General features: G+C 40.3%; 2 protein-coding genes and 1 long non-coding RNA gene across 18 annotated transcripts in view; 1 reads left to right on the top strand and 2 right to left on the bottom strand.

The window, feature by feature from the left end:
• Positions 1 to 2,219, bottom strand: part of LOC131465413 (discs large homolog 1-like protein) — a 96,064-nt gene extending 93,845 nt beyond the window's left edge. For all 5 annotated transcript variants that reach the window (XM_058638076.1, XM_058638077.1, XM_058638078.1 and 2 more), the window contains exons 1-2: positions 2,085 to 2,219; positions 993 to 1,163 (exon numbers count right to left, since the gene is read on the bottom strand). In XM_058638076.1, coding sequence (XP_058494059.1) covers positions 993 to 1,163; positions 2,085 to 2,103 — 190 coding nt within the window. In that variant the 5' untranslated portion in view covers positions 2,104 to 2,219. The remainder of the gene's footprint in view (positions 1 to 992; positions 1,164 to 2,084) is intronic.
• Positions 1,498 to 10,097, top strand: LOC131465416 (uncharacterized). The gene is made up of 4 exons (XR_009241310.1): positions 1,498 to 1,664; positions 2,100 to 2,401; positions 6,052 to 6,115; positions 9,987 to 10,097. It is a non-coding gene; the product is annotated as an uncharacterized LOC131465416 (long non-coding RNA).
• The window catches only part of lrrc7 (leucine rich repeat containing 7), a 107,709-nt gene continuing 100,446 nt past the window's right edge, over positions 9,945 to 17,207 (bottom strand). For 8 of the 12 annotated variants that reach the window (XM_058638068.1, XM_058638063.1, XM_058638071.1 and 5 more), the window contains 3 exons: positions 16,234 to 16,326; positions 13,029 to 13,103; positions 9,945 to 10,093 (listed from right to left, as the gene is read on the bottom strand). In XM_058638068.1, the coding sequence (XP_058494051.1) occupies positions 9,983 to 10,093; positions 13,029 to 13,103; positions 16,234 to 16,326 (279 nt within the window). In that variant the 3' untranslated portion in view covers positions 9,945 to 9,982. Of the gene's footprint in view, positions 10,353 to 12,973; positions 13,104 to 16,233; positions 16,327 to 17,207 lie in introns of those variants that run through there. The other 4 variants (XM_058638070.1, XM_058638073.1, XM_058638074.1 and 1 more) reach the window with 4 other exon arrangements.

Genomic DNA, 17,207 nt, shown 5'->3' with positions numbered 1-17,207 from the left:
AGTGACCTCTGGTGGCAGCATAAGGGACACTTTTACCATGACTGCTGTACATAGAGCAGTGGTACCAGGTTCCTCCCTTACAAGAGTAATAGTTAATTCCATTAAGTAATTTCCCTGAGTGACAGAGAGGTTTCCCTTCCCCCTTTCCATAAACAGAAGTGGATATGGTCATGAACTCAGACCATCAATTCTGACAAGTGAGGAGGTCATTAAAGTGACAGTGAAGAGGGAGAAAAAAATGCATACTGTATATAGGGAGTGGGCGTGGACTAGATGAGGAGGGTGTGTAAAAAAAGAGAAGAGTGAAGAGTACACAGAATATTTATCAGTATTACAAATATGTATATAAGAGGCATCCAAAATGGAAAATACATGTATGTAGAATGGCAACACAGTCACAACCATGCAACAGACTGGGATTAAGTCAAGTGTCTTGAAGGCAAAGACCACTGTGACAGTTCAAAAGTGGAACCCGTGTTTTGTGGGAAACACACGCACAAAGAAGTATAACTGTAAAAGCTCAAAGTGTAGGCGTGGAGAAAAATAGGTGTGACCGAAGGCTAAAAACCAGTTTGTTGTTGTTCACAAAACTCACACAGGCACACGAGGACTGTGTCTCCTTCGCATAAGTAACAGTTCACAACAATTACAACTATTAGACGCAGGCTGTAAACTGTTGGGAGGAATTTATGTGTGCGGCACACACTTTAAATGTTCACTTACTGTATTATCTACAAAGGGCGCTGTGTGATAGGCTATGACACGCCTATCTGTGTCTTCTGATCTTTATTTTCTGGTGAACGGTCATGTGATAGACCAGGTTCAAGTAATATTCAATAGTAAGTATTGACTGCTTAAAAACATTGATTTATGGCAATAGGTCTGGTTTTGGTACATGCATATTTATGAATTTGATCAACAGGTTACACAAGGTCAAGTGCACATTTAGAGATAAACACTGACACAGAGCGATACTGAAAGACAATCCTTACCAAGTAGAGCACTGAAGAGCTGACTTTGGAAGACATTGATGACTCTGTCCAGAGACTGCTGTAGCTGGTGGTCTTCCTCCACGTGGCCCTGTTTGGTCTGTGTCTGGTTGTGCCGCCTCTGTTCTAATTTAGTCCGGTACTGCTGAAGCAGCTCCAGGGCTCGCTGGGCATCTAAATTCAGCATATACAAGTAAATAAAAACAAGTCATCAGGTACAAATGGAACATAATGTCTCTTTAACCGGTCTTTAATTTATAATGTTGTGGACTAAAATGTTGATAAACTCTTCCTCATTTCCACAAATGTATGGTAATGCTTACTCTGTTCCTGGCACTCCACTGTATTTGTATGCACTGGGACAGTCATTAAACTTTATTACCATGTATTTGTGTTGCCCTGATGCAGAAGGGCATGAGGACAGTGGGTGTTTATGGTGAAAAAGGGAGGTTGCAGTCTGCATTCCGGGCGCTATGGCATCTGAACAGCTGATAAAAGCTAGCACAGATTCCTCTCTTGCATAGAAGGACGTCAAAACCAAATGTCAGTCAAATGTGTGGTCATTTAATTCGCATGTACTCATCCATCAACACTTTAGTAAAGTGTCTTGAGATAATGTATGCTGTAACTTGGCGCTATTTGCATAAAAACACGAGTAGATGTAATAGACCGCAGGTACGTATACTGCATGAGTAATTTGCACCATAGTTTTGACACACGTGCATTTCAATGCACACTAGCATGCTGCAAAATGATATTATTGTTGTATTAAGTGCCACTTTGTGGGCAACATGTGCTCCGGATTTATCAAAATGGCAGAATGACTTGTAAAAGCTCTGAATGTAGAATCTAAAAGTTGTGTATAAAACTAAAATAAATACTCAATCTTTAAATCATTGATGTTGGAGGGAAGTTCCGTATAATATAACGTTAACTCACAAGCTAGGACAGGGCAACACAAATGCGAGCTCTCAGAGAGCTTCAAACTGAACTAACGCGGTGTCGTTTATTTATCTGAACAAAAGAGACGCGAATATACACTAAAACAGAGAAAACAACCTAAAACATGTGGAGAAAAAATGGGTTTGTTTCTACCTTTCTGTCGCACAGGCATGGTGACACGGAGAGTCCCTCTTCCTCCCGGGGCTGTGTGTCAGTGTCGCTCTGGCAAGTCTGTCTGTTTGTACAGATGTGTGTGTACGTCTGTACCGGGACAGCCTGCCTCCAAACTGGGACACCAAAGTGACACCGCGGCAGTCCGCTGTTCAAACTTAGCCTCCAAGGAAAAACAAAACACTCCGGAGAAGAAGTCTGCCGAGAGTTCACAACAAACGTTGACACAGCCGCCGCCTGGACTTAGTACCCGGAGCTGCCGTGTCTGTGAGAAACTCGCTCTCCATTCCTTCATTCAGGTGACTCGACACGAAACCGCTGTCAGACCGGTTTTTAGGCGGCACACACACACACACACACACACACACGCTTGTCAATAGTTATGAGGACGTCCATAGACAATGCATTCCTTCAGTGCTAGATAATGCTAGGGCCTACCACCTGACTCTAATATAGTCATGTCTAACCCAAATCTAATTCTACAAGGAACTGAGTAATTTAAGACTAGTTAAGACTAGACACCGAGTCTTAACCCTCAGCATTTTAACCTTTGCATTTGTCAGAACCTGCTAAAACCACTTTAAAATGAGGGTTTCAATCTTCATCTTGCACCTTACCTTAAATACCTAACTTTAACCTTTAACCTCAACCCTGAAACTATTGCACTCACACATACTGTATGCGCCATTTAATGCTTGATGACAGTGTTGTAATATAGCAGAGCACACATACTTCATTGCTGTAATTAGGTACAAAATCACTTGTTATTTATATTTCTAACAACTTTTACTTATTTGAATTGTGTACTTTTACTCCAATTCATTTTCCCTAACTATCTTTGTTACTAACAAATAAAATTAGAAGAAGAAGAGTAATAGTCTGTATTTGTATAGCACGTTTCCAGGCTTGAGGCTTTACACTATACTTTTGCCATTCACCCATCCACATGCTGCAACATGGGGTTAAGTGTCTTGCTCAAGGACATATAGACTAGCAGAGCCAGGAATTGAATTCACAACCTTCTTGTTGAAAACAATTTTCCCTACCAGTGACCCACCATGGCACAATCCTAACTCCTCAACTTTTTTAATACTTTTACCTCTAAAACCTTTACATTTCATACTTGAGTACAGTTAATGTCATATACTTTAAGACTTTTACTTAAGCAATAATTAAAAAATAATAAATAAAATAATTAAGTAATATTATAAAGCGACCATGTGACCGAAGAACTTTCCTACATAGTCAATGATTTTTAAATGTCACTTCAGTCTCTAAGTTATAATGTGATAGTTGTTCAGACATATCGTAGCAAACAGTAATCGGAAACTACTCAGGGTATTTTCATGGAAAACTTTTGGATTCTGATGTCGGGGCACTTTTGACAAGCGAACCGGGTAGTGGCAACACTGTGTTCCACTAAAGGTCCAAAACACATCGACATACACACATAGACAGGTTTGAGCAGCTATTCTTGTGAGGACACTGCATTTAGTTCCATTTAATTCCATTCCAAAACCTTTCTCTAACCATAACCATTGAACTTAATGCCTAACCTTAACCTTAACCTAACTACAGTTCACCTCTTACACCTAACTTCTCAAGTATACGTGTCTGCCAGACCCTGATCCCCATGAGAACTAATGGTCCACAAGTGTTTATGCTAGAACAGATCCTAAAGAGGTAGCAAAATCACATACACACACACAAATGAAAACAGACAAACAATGTGTTTAAGGTGATCTCACAGAAATGTCCCAGGTTTAATCCCATGGCAGTAAAGGCAGGTTTATCCCTGCATTTGTTTGGCGGTATTATGATGAGAAATGGTGAGTTCTTAAAGCTGTAAAATCCCAGGACTGTACCTGTTACTCAGCCTCCTTGTTTACTCAAAACAGCCACTCCTAAAGGAACATGGACTTTAACTTTCACCATGGCTCAAGACCAAACCAGTCTCTACAAGCCTCTTTAATTAATACTTTAACCAAACATGTAAAGGTTGTAACTGTTATATCAATAGTCTATTTAAGCAAGAAGGTCACCGTTTTGGTTCCCACTTTGACCAAGGATTGTTCTTTGCGGTGTCCTTGTGTATATTTGGGTTCTCCCGTGGTATAATTGGCGATAAAGTAATTTGACTTTCTAAATTCTCCATATAGGTTGTTTGTCTTTGTATGTTGGTCCTGCGATGGACTGGCGACCTTTCACATGATGTCAGCTGGGATTAGCTCCAGCCGCCACACACGACCCACATGTGGTGGATGAATAAATTGAAAATGAATGGATGGAATTGAAATAGATGGTGATTAACGTTGATTTGTTAATTGATATATGAAACATGTGAGAGTCACGGTTTATTTCATGCATGGCAATCCCATACCAGATGATGACTCTGTTAGTTAACATGAGTCATATTTGATAAGTGCAAAAGTTGTGTGTGAGTCAGGGGAAGTTCACATTGTAACAAAACTACGTTTTTTGTTTGTTTCCAATGACGTGTGTTGCACATATACAGTATGTCATTTATAAAACAGGCTTCATTAGGTTTTGTAAAAGGTCAATTTAGCCCATTACTGGTATAGAGTTGTCAAGATTGGTTAATGTACTTAGTTATTTGCATTGATGAAGTTATTTGGAGCCTGATACAGAGGCAAAATTGAAAAAGGAAAATCATTGCCTGATAAAGACGTGAGTCTAGCGTATACATTATGTCTGAGTCTGTCTGTGGACAGTGAATCAATTGTACATGGACTTCATCTGCACACACACACACACACACACACACACACACACACACACACACGCACAACATCCATACTGTACATACGCAGGAAGCGGCTAAATGAATGCAGGTCATGGACTCAGTCCCTGGTATTGTTATTGATCAGGTCACAAGAGTGAATCGACTGCTGTGGTGGGTGTGTGCGCACACACACACACACACACAATACAGATTGTAGAATAATGTATGAGTCAGCGTGGGGAGAAATTTATGCATGATTGTGTAAGTGGGTTGGTCATTCAGCACACAGAAGTATTGTGTTCAAAGCAGTGCGTAAAAGTCTGAGTAAAAAAAAAGGGACAAAAGAACATCATTTTGCTTTTGACTGTGTGTGTGTGTGTGTGTACTATTACCCACTATTGTTAATTGTTGGCCTGTACCACAGTGAGCAGAGTTGTTCTTCAGAGGCCACCGGTGCCAGGAGAACATGGGGGGAGAAGACATTTCAGCCAATGATATTGATGTTACTAATTGAAAGGCAGCAACACAGTTTTAAGTTTTTGTTTTTTTTAAAAACAGCTGTTAAATTTGCAAGACAGAGGCGTGTATTGACACTGTGGGAAAATGTGGATTTCCTTCTGAAATGTAGTTGCATTTTGTGAAAAGACAAAACTCAAAATAATGCAAATTGACTTGGTGTTTAACAACTAGGAATGTGACATTGAAGGTTTCAGATGGCTGTACTGTATGTTGTTGTTAACAGAGTCATTTCTCATCTGATTAATGCAATTATCTAAAAAATGTGTCATCTTACAACCCCTCAGATTTATCCTCCAATCAAGCTGAGGTGAACGCGTGAGCTCAACAATTGCTGGATACAAATCTCAACAAACACGTCATGTTTTCTCTCATAATAGGTTTTATAGAGATAAAGACCAACTTACAAAATGATTTATAGTACTAAATGACTATGAAAGAGCTCTTCAAAGTCGGGATGGATTTTTCTTTTTCTTTGTTCGGCTACAGAATGAAACAATCATTAAATCTTCTGTCATTAATGTCTATTTATGTCTGCAGTCAATCAAAAGCAGTGGAGAGTCAAATATGAGCGAACACCCAGGACCTTTCTCATGATGCTTAGCTTCCCATATGAGAATTTTAACTGATTAAACATGAAACATCCTTGTTAAACTATCATCAATCAATAACTGATCTCTTTTTTTTCAGTTGCCAGTGGGATTTATACTCACACAATACTCACCTCAATGGAGCTACTCAAACATAAGCACTGGTAGGTTTTTTGTTTGTTTGTTTGCTTGACAAACTCCGCTGTCCCTCTTTGAACGGCAACTCAGATTAGTGTCAACTCCCAGATGGACGGATAGAGAGTGATGAAAAAGAACCAGGTTATTAGACAAAGGAGCATCTGCAGAGACGACGAGAGGATCGGCTGAGTTTAATCCACAGAGGAAACTGAAATCCTGCTGAGCTGATCCGCTGATCCCCTTCTACTATTTCCTTTATTTACCTCATCTTTTTTTCCCTCTACCTCTCTTCTGTATCCATGCCACCACCATGTGCATGTCACCTTACCTCTTTCTCTTCAATTTCTATACTTGCTCCTTCCCTTCATCACTTTCAAATCTCCAATCCCAATTCATCTCCCTGTTACTTCCTGTGTCTTTTTCCTTTTTTCTAACGCCCATTTTCTCTTTATTTCCGTCTTTATCCCTCTCTATCACTCATTAATTCCTCTTCATCTAAACTTATTTTATTTTAGTCCACCCCCTTTCTTACAAGCTTTAATGAATGTACAGGGACAAACTTTCCATTAAGTGCATTAGAAAGAACCCAGGTTACCAATAGTGACATTTTTATTATTTGTACAATAGACTTTAGTACATTATTCAAAACACTTCTTATATACTGAAAAAATGGTACGTCCCAAAGCCCAAAATGGCTCCAGTATAATCATTGCACAGCATTTTTTCCAATTTTATACATATATTGTTTTTTGTAAAAACTGTATCTTAAATAGTATGTACAGATAGCTTCTGCAAAATGCATTCTAAACACATGATATATATTATATATATACTTCAGCAATTACATGTCTCCGCGTTAATACTCAAAACTTAAAACTGGAAGGATTTTCAACTTGCATGTGCAAATAAATAAAGAAATAAATATGTTCTCTTAAATCAGCACTAAAGTTTCTGTCCGACTCACAACTCGACGGCGCGTCTCTCTCTCTCTCTCCCTCTCTCGCTCTCTTTCAGAGGTCAAAGAACTTCTTTTTTCCTTTTTTTGTCTTTTTTCAAATCACACAACAGAAGAAGCAGCATTCAAGTTGGGTAGGTGTAGGTACTGCAGAAAGCATGAGTACATTCACAATCAATATGAGTCATTTTTAAATTAGATTTCATTCACCGCTATGTACAGTGACGCCGTCCGCAACATTTGTCCAGCTCATACGTAGTTTTAAACACATAGAAAAGAATGACCTTTTTTATAGTCATATACATATATATATAATATATATATTTGTATAACACAAATTCACAATTACGGTAGAAATACATTTTGTACAGTTTGTGGAGAGTACACGTGTAGGTCTCCAAGTCATACTGTGCGTACTTCCATCCATAACTTTTGTTTATAAGTGTCATTATAAAATATCACAATTTTTGAGCAAAGCTAAGGTATATCAATATATTTAGAAAGAATTACCTGAAACATGTAGTAAAAAATAATTATATTATCAAACCTTTTTTTCTCTGTTCACGTCACAATATCTTTGATATTTCAAACTCTAAATAGGGCGGGGTTTGTGGGGGGGGGGGGGGGGGGGGGTTCCTGTGGTCGAGATCTCGACCACACGACTGATCTGTGCCGGTTTTCTTTCAGTCCGTTGTGGTAAATCACGTGAAACCCTAATGCTTCATTGAGAGAGTTGGCACAAAATTGGCACGGTCATGTCCAGCAATAGCAAAGGCCTGTGGAAAAGATGAGACACCTTCAGGACATGTGCTGCGTTTACACACGGACAGAAATATGAGCCCATTCACCTTTTCTTTTCACTTCTGTCATAGTTAGTTCTGAATCATGTCAACGAAGGTCGTAGGTGATCCCATTGCTGTGACTCCCAACTTTGGCAACAACACAAGTCTCTACATCTGGATTACTATGATTTACCTGTTTCAAACACAGTGACCCTAAACCCCGCACAGGTGATTATTTTTTTTTTTTTTTGAACATTCACCAGCAAAAGTGGCAAATTAGAATTCCCCCTGCACGTCTAAATCGATTCACATCTCCTCAGGTTACAAAAGTTACACAGAAATTTCAAGTGTCGTCAAACGCCTTTGTGACTCAGATCGGATCCTTCCACCGATTGTCTCAAAAGGACACAAACACATTTCCTCTTGTAGACTTTCACTCGATGGTTGCTGACACTCGGATCTAAAACAAGGAACAACAGTAAAAAAAAAAAAAAAAAAAAAAAAGTTTCCCTTTACGCGCGCAAGTCAAGTCACGCCGCTCCTACCACGGTGTTTTCAGATCAGATCTGGGCCACATAGAGGTAAAGCTCTAACGTAATAATGGGCTTTTGTAAATAGAACCAGGAAGGGTCAGAGTCAGGGTCTGTATGGCACCAACTTTACAACACGAGTCTTACTGAAACTCAGTGGTATAATACATTGAGAGGCTAGAACTCTAGAAGCAGAGACTAGTGATATGAAAGCATGCTGTGGCTATCATACAACCCAAACAACTAGAAAATTGTGGGACGTTACTGGAACAATACTTAAAAACAAACAAACATAAGACCTCAAAATATGGCACGGGTATCATGAATAGTGTTACAGTGCATGGTGCTATTAATGATAATAATAGTAGCTTTGAAACTCTAAAATCAGGCTCAGGGATTTTGTATGCAATAGTGCACCTAGTGAATAAATGTTTTACAATTGTGGGCGTGTGTGTGTGTTTGCCTGTTTGTTCATGTGCACGGCAGTGTGTGTGTGTGTGTGTGTGTGTAAACATTAGCATTAGTCACTGGATAGATGGCACTGCAGGACAAGTCCGGCTCTGCTGAGAAGCTCAATGGGCCGAGCCGTGGGAATATTGCTTTAGCTCTTTTCAGCACAGCTGTGCAGGCAACAGTTAAAGAAATAAATTCATTAATAAATAAAGGAAAAGTAGCAATTATGGACGAGGAAAAATCATATTTTGTGATTTTTTTTTCTTCTTCTATACAGCAATAAATCTGTGATATACTTTAGAAAAATCCTCCATTTGGAGAAATAATCCCTGTATGTTTATAAGAGAGAGAATTCAGAATGTGGTCTATTAACAATAAGTGTATTTATCATAAACTTAATGAGTCTTTCCAGGCCCCAAAGAGAGTTGCAGCTCTAAGAAAAAAAAGAAAAGAAAAAAAAAGCGGCAGCTCTACATATGTACACAAGGCATAAAGTCTTAAGTTCTCAATTTGTCTGTACACTGGAGGGAAAACTTATACTTGCAAAACATTAACAGAAGACATACATAATTAAAAAAAAAGAAAACGCAAGAGAACTGAGACAGCGGTGGAAATAAAAGGAAAAAGACGATGGAGAGTGGACCGAATCTTTAAATAAATAAATAAATAAAAAATAATAAATAGCACTTGCACAAAGTGGAGAAAAGCAAAAAACAATGTACCCCAGAACCCCAAAAATAACCAACAAAAACAACCTACTCTGTAGTCTGACCAGTCAGATGACTGCATAATTAACAACTCAGTCACAAAAAAAATCCAAACTGCAGCAGCCGTGTTGGGACCCAGAGCTCTGAGTTCCTCTTGTGGTCCGCTGTGCCGGCGATCATTTCGCTGACCGTCGGTAAACAGAAGAGCCGATATGTTTCCTATGGTACATTTGGCACTGATTTTATTTGCCTTTGGTCCAGCAATAGGCAAATAAATGTCTGTGTGTTCCCTTAAAAAGGTAAAAAAAAAAAAAAGAAAGAAAAAAGATGGCTCATTTTTCAGTTCCACAAGCCTCCAGGAGAGGGCAGGTGGTGTGGGAGCGGGATGGTGATGAGCAGAGAAAAGAAGCGTTGTTGTTGTTGTTGTGTTTGTTTGTTTTTTATAAAACTACTTTTTTTTTTTTTTTTAGCGCATGCTGCTGTCTCTCAGAACCACCAAGTCCACCATCCGCGGGAAACTCTTCAGCAGAGAGACGGCTGTCTCATGCTCCATGTGTAAAAAACTATGTCCGTTAGCCTGCAAGGCAAACACGCAGCACAGTCAAAAGCATGTGTGTGTGTGTACGTGCATGTATGTATAGAGAGATATGTGTATGCATATGTGTGCTGCAGTATATTTCCATACAAATGTGTGTGTGTGCGTGTGTGTGTGTGTGTGTGTGTGTGTGTGAGAGTGTGTTGGTGGAGGGGATGGAGGGTCACTGCCATCAATATCTCAGTAACACATCACTGTTGGGGAAAAGAGAGAGAAGAGGAGGAGGAGCTACACTGTCATGCTGTAGAAAGAGAAGGGGTAAAGACAAAAAAGGGCTTTTAGGTGAGTTCGTCCTGCTAAACTGTTCATCTGTGGAGAAAAGATGACGGGGGGAGGGGGAGAGATGGGAGGAATACATGAGAGGAATGGGAGATGGGAGAGTTTGCTGGTAATCTATGAAACAGCAGCTGCAGTAAATATCAATAAAAGGCATTTAGCACTGTAAACAGATGGAAGTTCTTCTGTTTCGATTATATTTTTATTTATATTATTTGACTATTTGACTCATTTTCATACATTGGTTATTTGTCAAATCAATTTAATTCAAATTAAAGTTCCAGTGTTTTTAGGGTTAGATTGTTTATTGGGGTTCTTGTGTCCCCACGCGGCTGTAGAGGCATCAAACTAGCCATAGCATTTGTTTCATGTTTTAAAGCAGAAGCTTACGACACACAAACAAAAAAAGTGTTCTGTTGTATGGAGTTTCTGTCTATTTAGGTAAATGTATTGCTGTTGTTTTTTTAGGTTATATTATCCACATTACTCACCACTGGTGTGAAGGCCATTGTAGTTTCCTCACACATGGAGGGATTAAAGTTGTTGTCATTTTCAGTCTCTCCAATAGATGGCACCAATTCTTACACACTGGACCTTTAAAATATCTTCAAGTTTTCCATATTTCAAGTTAAAGCTACAGTATGTAACTTTTTGGGGGAGTGGGGAGTTATTGTTCTGCCTCTTTTTGGCTTTCATAAATCTAAAAACAGGCTCTGCCAAGCAATACTATCAGACGTGCCTGAGGCAGTGTCTGTGTGTATACAGCAGTAACTCAGGAGTTTTCTGAGTAGTAGAATTCACTTCTTTAAAACCTCTCAGTACTGTTTTACAGTTGTCTTGCTTTACTCGTGCAATGTTGCGGTCGCCGCCGTCTGTCTCACTAGAACACGGTGACATCACTTCCTGTGCGCAGGCTACCAGGAGAGTTGTGTGGAGCTGGTGAATCCGCATCTACCGCACATTTGTTTATATTTAAACATTACACACATTTTTAAAATCCAAGGTTGCAATAGTGGCAGGGCGTGAAATTAGCGACAGCAAAACAACAAACAAAGTGTGCAGCGATACAAAAATCTGTCAGAAAATTGAAATATAAGTGGCAGCTGTGATAGCAGATGGGTGAATTCTGCTGCAGCTTGCGGAGGTTTTATTATCTATGTGTTTCTTGTACCCAGGGAAATAACACTGAGTACTGTATTATTATGGAGAATAATTCAAGACCTGTGTAAAATGTAACCTTTGGCTATTTAAAGTTTAATTTAAATAAACCTTTACATCTGTAACTTAACAGTTGTTTACTTTAGTGTTTTCGGCAGCCACTAACTAATGACACATGGAAGAGAGGATGAGGGGGTTGAGGGGGATACACACACACGTAGGTGTAAAATACAGGCATGAAAAGCATTCAAGTCAACCATGATAACCAATGACAATAAGCTGAGTTCATTCACATGGATTAGCTGTGGGCGACTGGACCTGCTTGAGTTGAGATGAAGACGTTTCACCGTCTTATCAAAGAGGCTTCTTCGGTTCTGACTAACTCGTGGGTATTTGACCTGTGAGGCTGATGGCGCTCTCAGATCGCTCCCCCCTCTCAGTTTCAGGTTGTTGGTTTCACCCGAGATGAGGTAGAGAGCTCAGGACAGCAATGTAGGCGGCTGATAGTTGGCGTCTTAGTCCACCCCCTCTGTTGAGTGATTGTGTCTCCAAGTTAACATGTACAGTAGATGTACAGTAGATCCTTCACTCCTCTTTCAAACCACCTGTCTTCCCTGGCCAGAATGCGAACCCTCTCATCCTTAAAAGAGTGTCCCTTGTCCTTGTAGATGTAGGTGGACGGCTGAGTCCTGTCCAGATGAGCTGGCCCTTCTGTGCCGTGACATCTGTTCACGCTCTGATTGTGTCTGGGGGATTTTGTCTTGAGGGTGGTCCAGTTTCTGTCACACACTTCCCTTTTAGTCCCATAGCAGTTAGCTGTTAGCCGGCGTTAGCTCTTGCTACACGGGAGAACGAACATGCACACACATGTCTCGTTAACTAACGTTTGAAATATTGTGTTCTCTGTCATGGATAGTTGACACTGCTCCTTCCTTCAGATTGAGTTTGGTGCTTACGAAGTGTCTAGTGTTGGTTTCTACAGCAGCAACAGAACGAGCGGTTGACGCAGCTCAGAGAGCTCAGGAAAACAGTTAAACCCTGCGTTCTCAGCAGTGGCTGGATTTTTTGTTAAGAAACGTTAGGGCTTCATAGATGAGGTAATGATTCAGATACACACCCAAAAGCAGCGTTAATTGGAGTTTCCGGTCTATGGCCCGTTTAAAGTTTGAAGTGTACCCGGATTGTGGTGTTTCTCAAAGCTCCTCAGAGAAGTTTGCAGAGAACAATGCAGTGAACGATCTGCAATGTTCAGCTCAACAACATCAGTCAGAACTGCAGAAGCCTCTTGGACGAGAGGTAAAACGTCTTCAAATCAACTCAAGCAAGTCCAGTCGCCCACAGCGAACTGCTGAAGACGACTATGACCTGGATGACTGAGAACCTTCACCGACAAGTTCACATGGAGCAGCTAAGTAGGAGATGGGGAGAGGGCAGGAGAGGTGGCATTTTCTGTCCAGTTTGATGGTGAGTGAGAGGACATTACCTGCACTATCTTGTCTCCAGGCTGCAGGGCACAAGCGGCGGGCCCGTCATGCTGTACCCTAGTAACAAAGATACCCTATAAGTCAAAATGATACACCGTTAGGACAACACAGGGACACGATGGTTTAGAATCTTTGCCTTTCTTATTTTTTTTTCCTCTCAGTATCCACCCACCCAACCACACCCCCACAAAAAAATAATAATAATCACAGCAGTACTGCCAAAATGAAATTATGAATACAAGGCCATTTCACCAATGCATTCGCTTTTGGTTAAAATTTGGAGAAGCATGCACATGACTCAAACATGCTCATGTTTCAGGTGAATCATAATGACAGAATTGATCAAGCATCTCTCTTCAGAATTTACAGAATCCGATTCATACTGTACGTTCTTCCAGAATAACTAAGTTATTAAGTGATTATTTTCATAGGCGTGGTTAGAAAAGAGAGAGAGGGTAATTCTATAACGATAGGGGAAGAGGAGAAGGTGCTGGATGGGCTCTGACTCGGGGACAGGAGTAGATTTCAGGGAGGGCAGAAGATAATTCAACCCACCCACCCCCACCCTGGTATTTTCCCCTCAAAACCCAAGGCAGAGATTGTAAAAACACCAACATCTTTTCACCAGGAGCTGAAAGATGTTTTTGAACACAGAAAGTGTGAGACAATGCAGCTGTGCTCCACATGTTGGAACAGGTTGTGCACGCATCACAACACACACACACACACACACACACACACAATAGTGACCGTTACACCAGTTAGAAACAGCATGATGTGGTCGTGATGGCGCAGCAGCACCGACACACACCACAGTCTGTGAGCGAGGACAGGAATGAACACACACACACACACACACACAGGGCACCACAGTCAAAGAAGTGCATAAGTTCTGAAATATTAGTCGAGTGGAGTGTCTTTGTTATACAGTGAGCTCATACATGTGTGGACGGAAATAATAAGATTGTGTCAAATAAATTGCATATTTTGGACAACATACATCAAATAATAACTTATAATTAGTATTTTTATTTTAGTACGTTTATCATGCATGGAGCTCACTGTACTTTACAAATGTGCTTGTTAGAAGCTAAAGCTTGTGGAGCATTAGTGACATTTATGGACGACAAAGCAGTTGCACACAGAGCTGCAGAAACTCTGTAAAAAAAAAAATACACAAATTCCTCATCGTATTGTTCAATAGTTTTGATCACAGACACAGACAATATTAGTTGGTGAGGGACATTAAAATGGACAATACTGAGGATGAGGTTTTTGCAGCTCGGTGATAACACGGGCACACACTTTACTCCGTATGCTTGTTCTCGACTGCAGCTCTGTGTGCAACACGGCAGACTCTGTCCAGCAGAAGATCATTGGATTTTTTTTTTTTTTTTTTTTTAATGTTCATGACTCAGATTTGAGCAAAAAACAAAGAAACAAACACAAAAAAAATCCATGTTCTGCTCCTCATGACTGCATTTTTATTCTCAAACACAGCCTTCACAGATGTGAATACATCAAAGCCAGGGATTGTTTTTTTCCTGTCAATACAGGAAGTGAGTCTCCACTCACTCTCTGACTCAGTGGCTTATCTTTGAAGCCATAAGATCGGTGCTATTTCTTTCTTTCTTAGATGAAACTTGCATTACAATTTATCCAATTCGGATGTTTTAAGCCAATTTGCAGACACTGTTCCAACTGCATATCCAATTCAAATTATGTGGGCAACAAGTATTGTCCTGTAACTCAACAAGCTGTCCACAAGGGGGAGACATAATCCTGATGAACAGCAGTGGCTGCATGTAAGATCACATACAACCACAATTGTGTAATTTATTGATCATCCAGTCCAGGAGACTTGTCCACGTCCTTGATCAAATCTAAATAATATGAACATTTGAGTTTAGTGTTGGTCTACTCTGACTAAAAAAGGGACACAAATAATAAATAAAAGATAAAACCATAATCAGAGGCATCTGCATCTGGTTGTGCTGAATCAGCACTGAGTTGACTTCTTAAAATTACATTTTCCACTAATCTAACGTCAACAATGGGACACAGTGTAAACTTGTGGGGTCCTACAAGCAGGACTGAGGTCCTATAAGACATTTACATGTCAACCACACAGTAGCCCATGACTCAGTTTGCTGAGATTAAGGAATATCAGTGCAGATACCGAGCATCAGCAGGAGACAATCTGAGATTATAGAAAGCACTGAAGCGCACTAAAATTAAAATTTCCCTGCATTTATTAATTATTTTTGCATTGACATGGATAAAGTATGGCTATATCTAGACTTATAGCTTATATGCATCTTATCATGATTTGACAAAATGTCTGCACGTTTGCATTAAGACATTTAATAATATGGTAATTAATTATAGATGCACTGCAGCTGGTGGCAACTACAAGACGAGATGGAGAACTAAACGATGAATTAACAGTTTCTGTGCTATCACCCACGACTCGCACGTCATGTCACGTGACGCGGCGCAGCGCGCGCAGAGAGGCTGGATGTTTAAACTGCTCTTGACTTGTGGGCTTTCTATTCATAGACTCGCTGTCTCATCAGATACTCAACATCTGAAGTCAGAGATCTGCGATGCTCCCCATGCATACAGCAAAGTGCTGAAACCCCACTGTGTCCCAGAACTAAGCAAGTCTTCCTAAAATAGCAGTCAGAGCTCTGTGGACAGCCTCGCCTCCCTGACTGGAGCTGCATGTTTCTGGAGCAGAAGACCTGGGGGATCTGCAACCCCGACTGGCTATTTAGTGCAGGGCAGGCACTCACTGTGACTCAAAAATCAGTCAAAAATGATAAATTAGTTTGGCCTAGCTTATAATTAGACATAAGGTATGAATGTGAGTACATAGCTAAAGTTGCTTGTGGAAATGTGTTGTACCTACAGGGCTTTTACAGTATCAGAACTAGATCCAGAACTCTCTGTGTAAGTGATGTGTAGATTAAAGTGTGTTTCTTCCTTTTAAAACTGAATCTAAACTGCATCTTTTTTTTACCCCCCAACTGTCGTACAAAGCCACAGGCTCAAAGTTAACCAAGTCAACTGCTGCCCCACAGATCGACAGACAGACAAACAAACAGACCAAACACCGCATTAACGAACAGCAGTTTCCATGGTAACTCTGAGGCAAAGCCAGGGAGGATGCGATTGGCTGGCAGGCCGGGGGTCGGGTCGTACCATGTCGGAGGGTTTGAAGGGGTTCCCCTGGCCACTGATGCCACCAGAGATACTGAAACCCAGACCGGGGTTCTTCTCTATTCTGACGCACATCTGCAGGAAAGGGAGGCAGAAAAACAGAGCAGACAAAGACACAGAAAGAAAGAAAGAAAGAAAGACAAGAAGACAGGAAAACAACTCAAAGTGAAATCCATGTGACTGGCAGACATACTGGAGGTCCTGAGTTCTCAGGCAACACAAATATATTTTTTTTTACTTTGAAAAACATAATGAAGGGAAAAACAATTCACCCTCAAACCTGATTTGAACTCAGTCTTTTGATAATTGTTGCTCAACAAAACTTAACAAGGTGCACAATTTATGTTGCGGCACAAGGTTTCAGTCGTCTCTGTGTAACCGCACACACCTACTGTAGTTCCCTTGTATTATATCGCCGTGAATTATAGCTGTCAGCTTGTTTCTTTTTGTATCTGCAGTAAGTCTGTGGTACATTTACTTTGATATACAGTGAATGAGGCGAGTCAAACAGTAAGTTTCCATCCAACAGCTGAAGATGAAACATGTACATGAACAAGGAAACAATAAAAATAGGATTGTGTCCATGACACACGGACATTTTGCATGATGCGAGAGGAAAGTGACCAGTGACCCTTGTTTTCTGACCTATTTAAGAGTGTCTTGCAGTGGAGTTTAATTCAGAATTCTTGAGGAACTGTGTTGCAGTTACCTGAACTGGTGCAGTATGCTCTTTATCTCCCAAACAGAGTTATAATATAATATTACATCATGCTTTTTCTAAACCCGACTGTTAATGATTGTGTCTGTCAGGAGACTAAAATGTGGGACCTGCAATATCTAGGTCAAATCTAGACTTATATAACCAATATAAAGTTGGAAAATGAGCACTGGCTACTTGTAACTTATTATCTTCCAAAGTTATCTACGGACCTTTATCAACAACAGCATTTGCAAAT

The sequence above is a fragment of the Solea solea genome, chromosome 9, assembly GCF_958295425.1.
Source record: "Solea solea chromosome 9, fSolSol10.1, whole genome shotgun sequence".
NCBI lineage: Eukaryota > Metazoa > Chordata > Actinopteri > Pleuronectiformes > Soleidae > Solea > Solea solea.
This window is presented reverse-complemented; position numbering and strand designations above follow the sequence as displayed.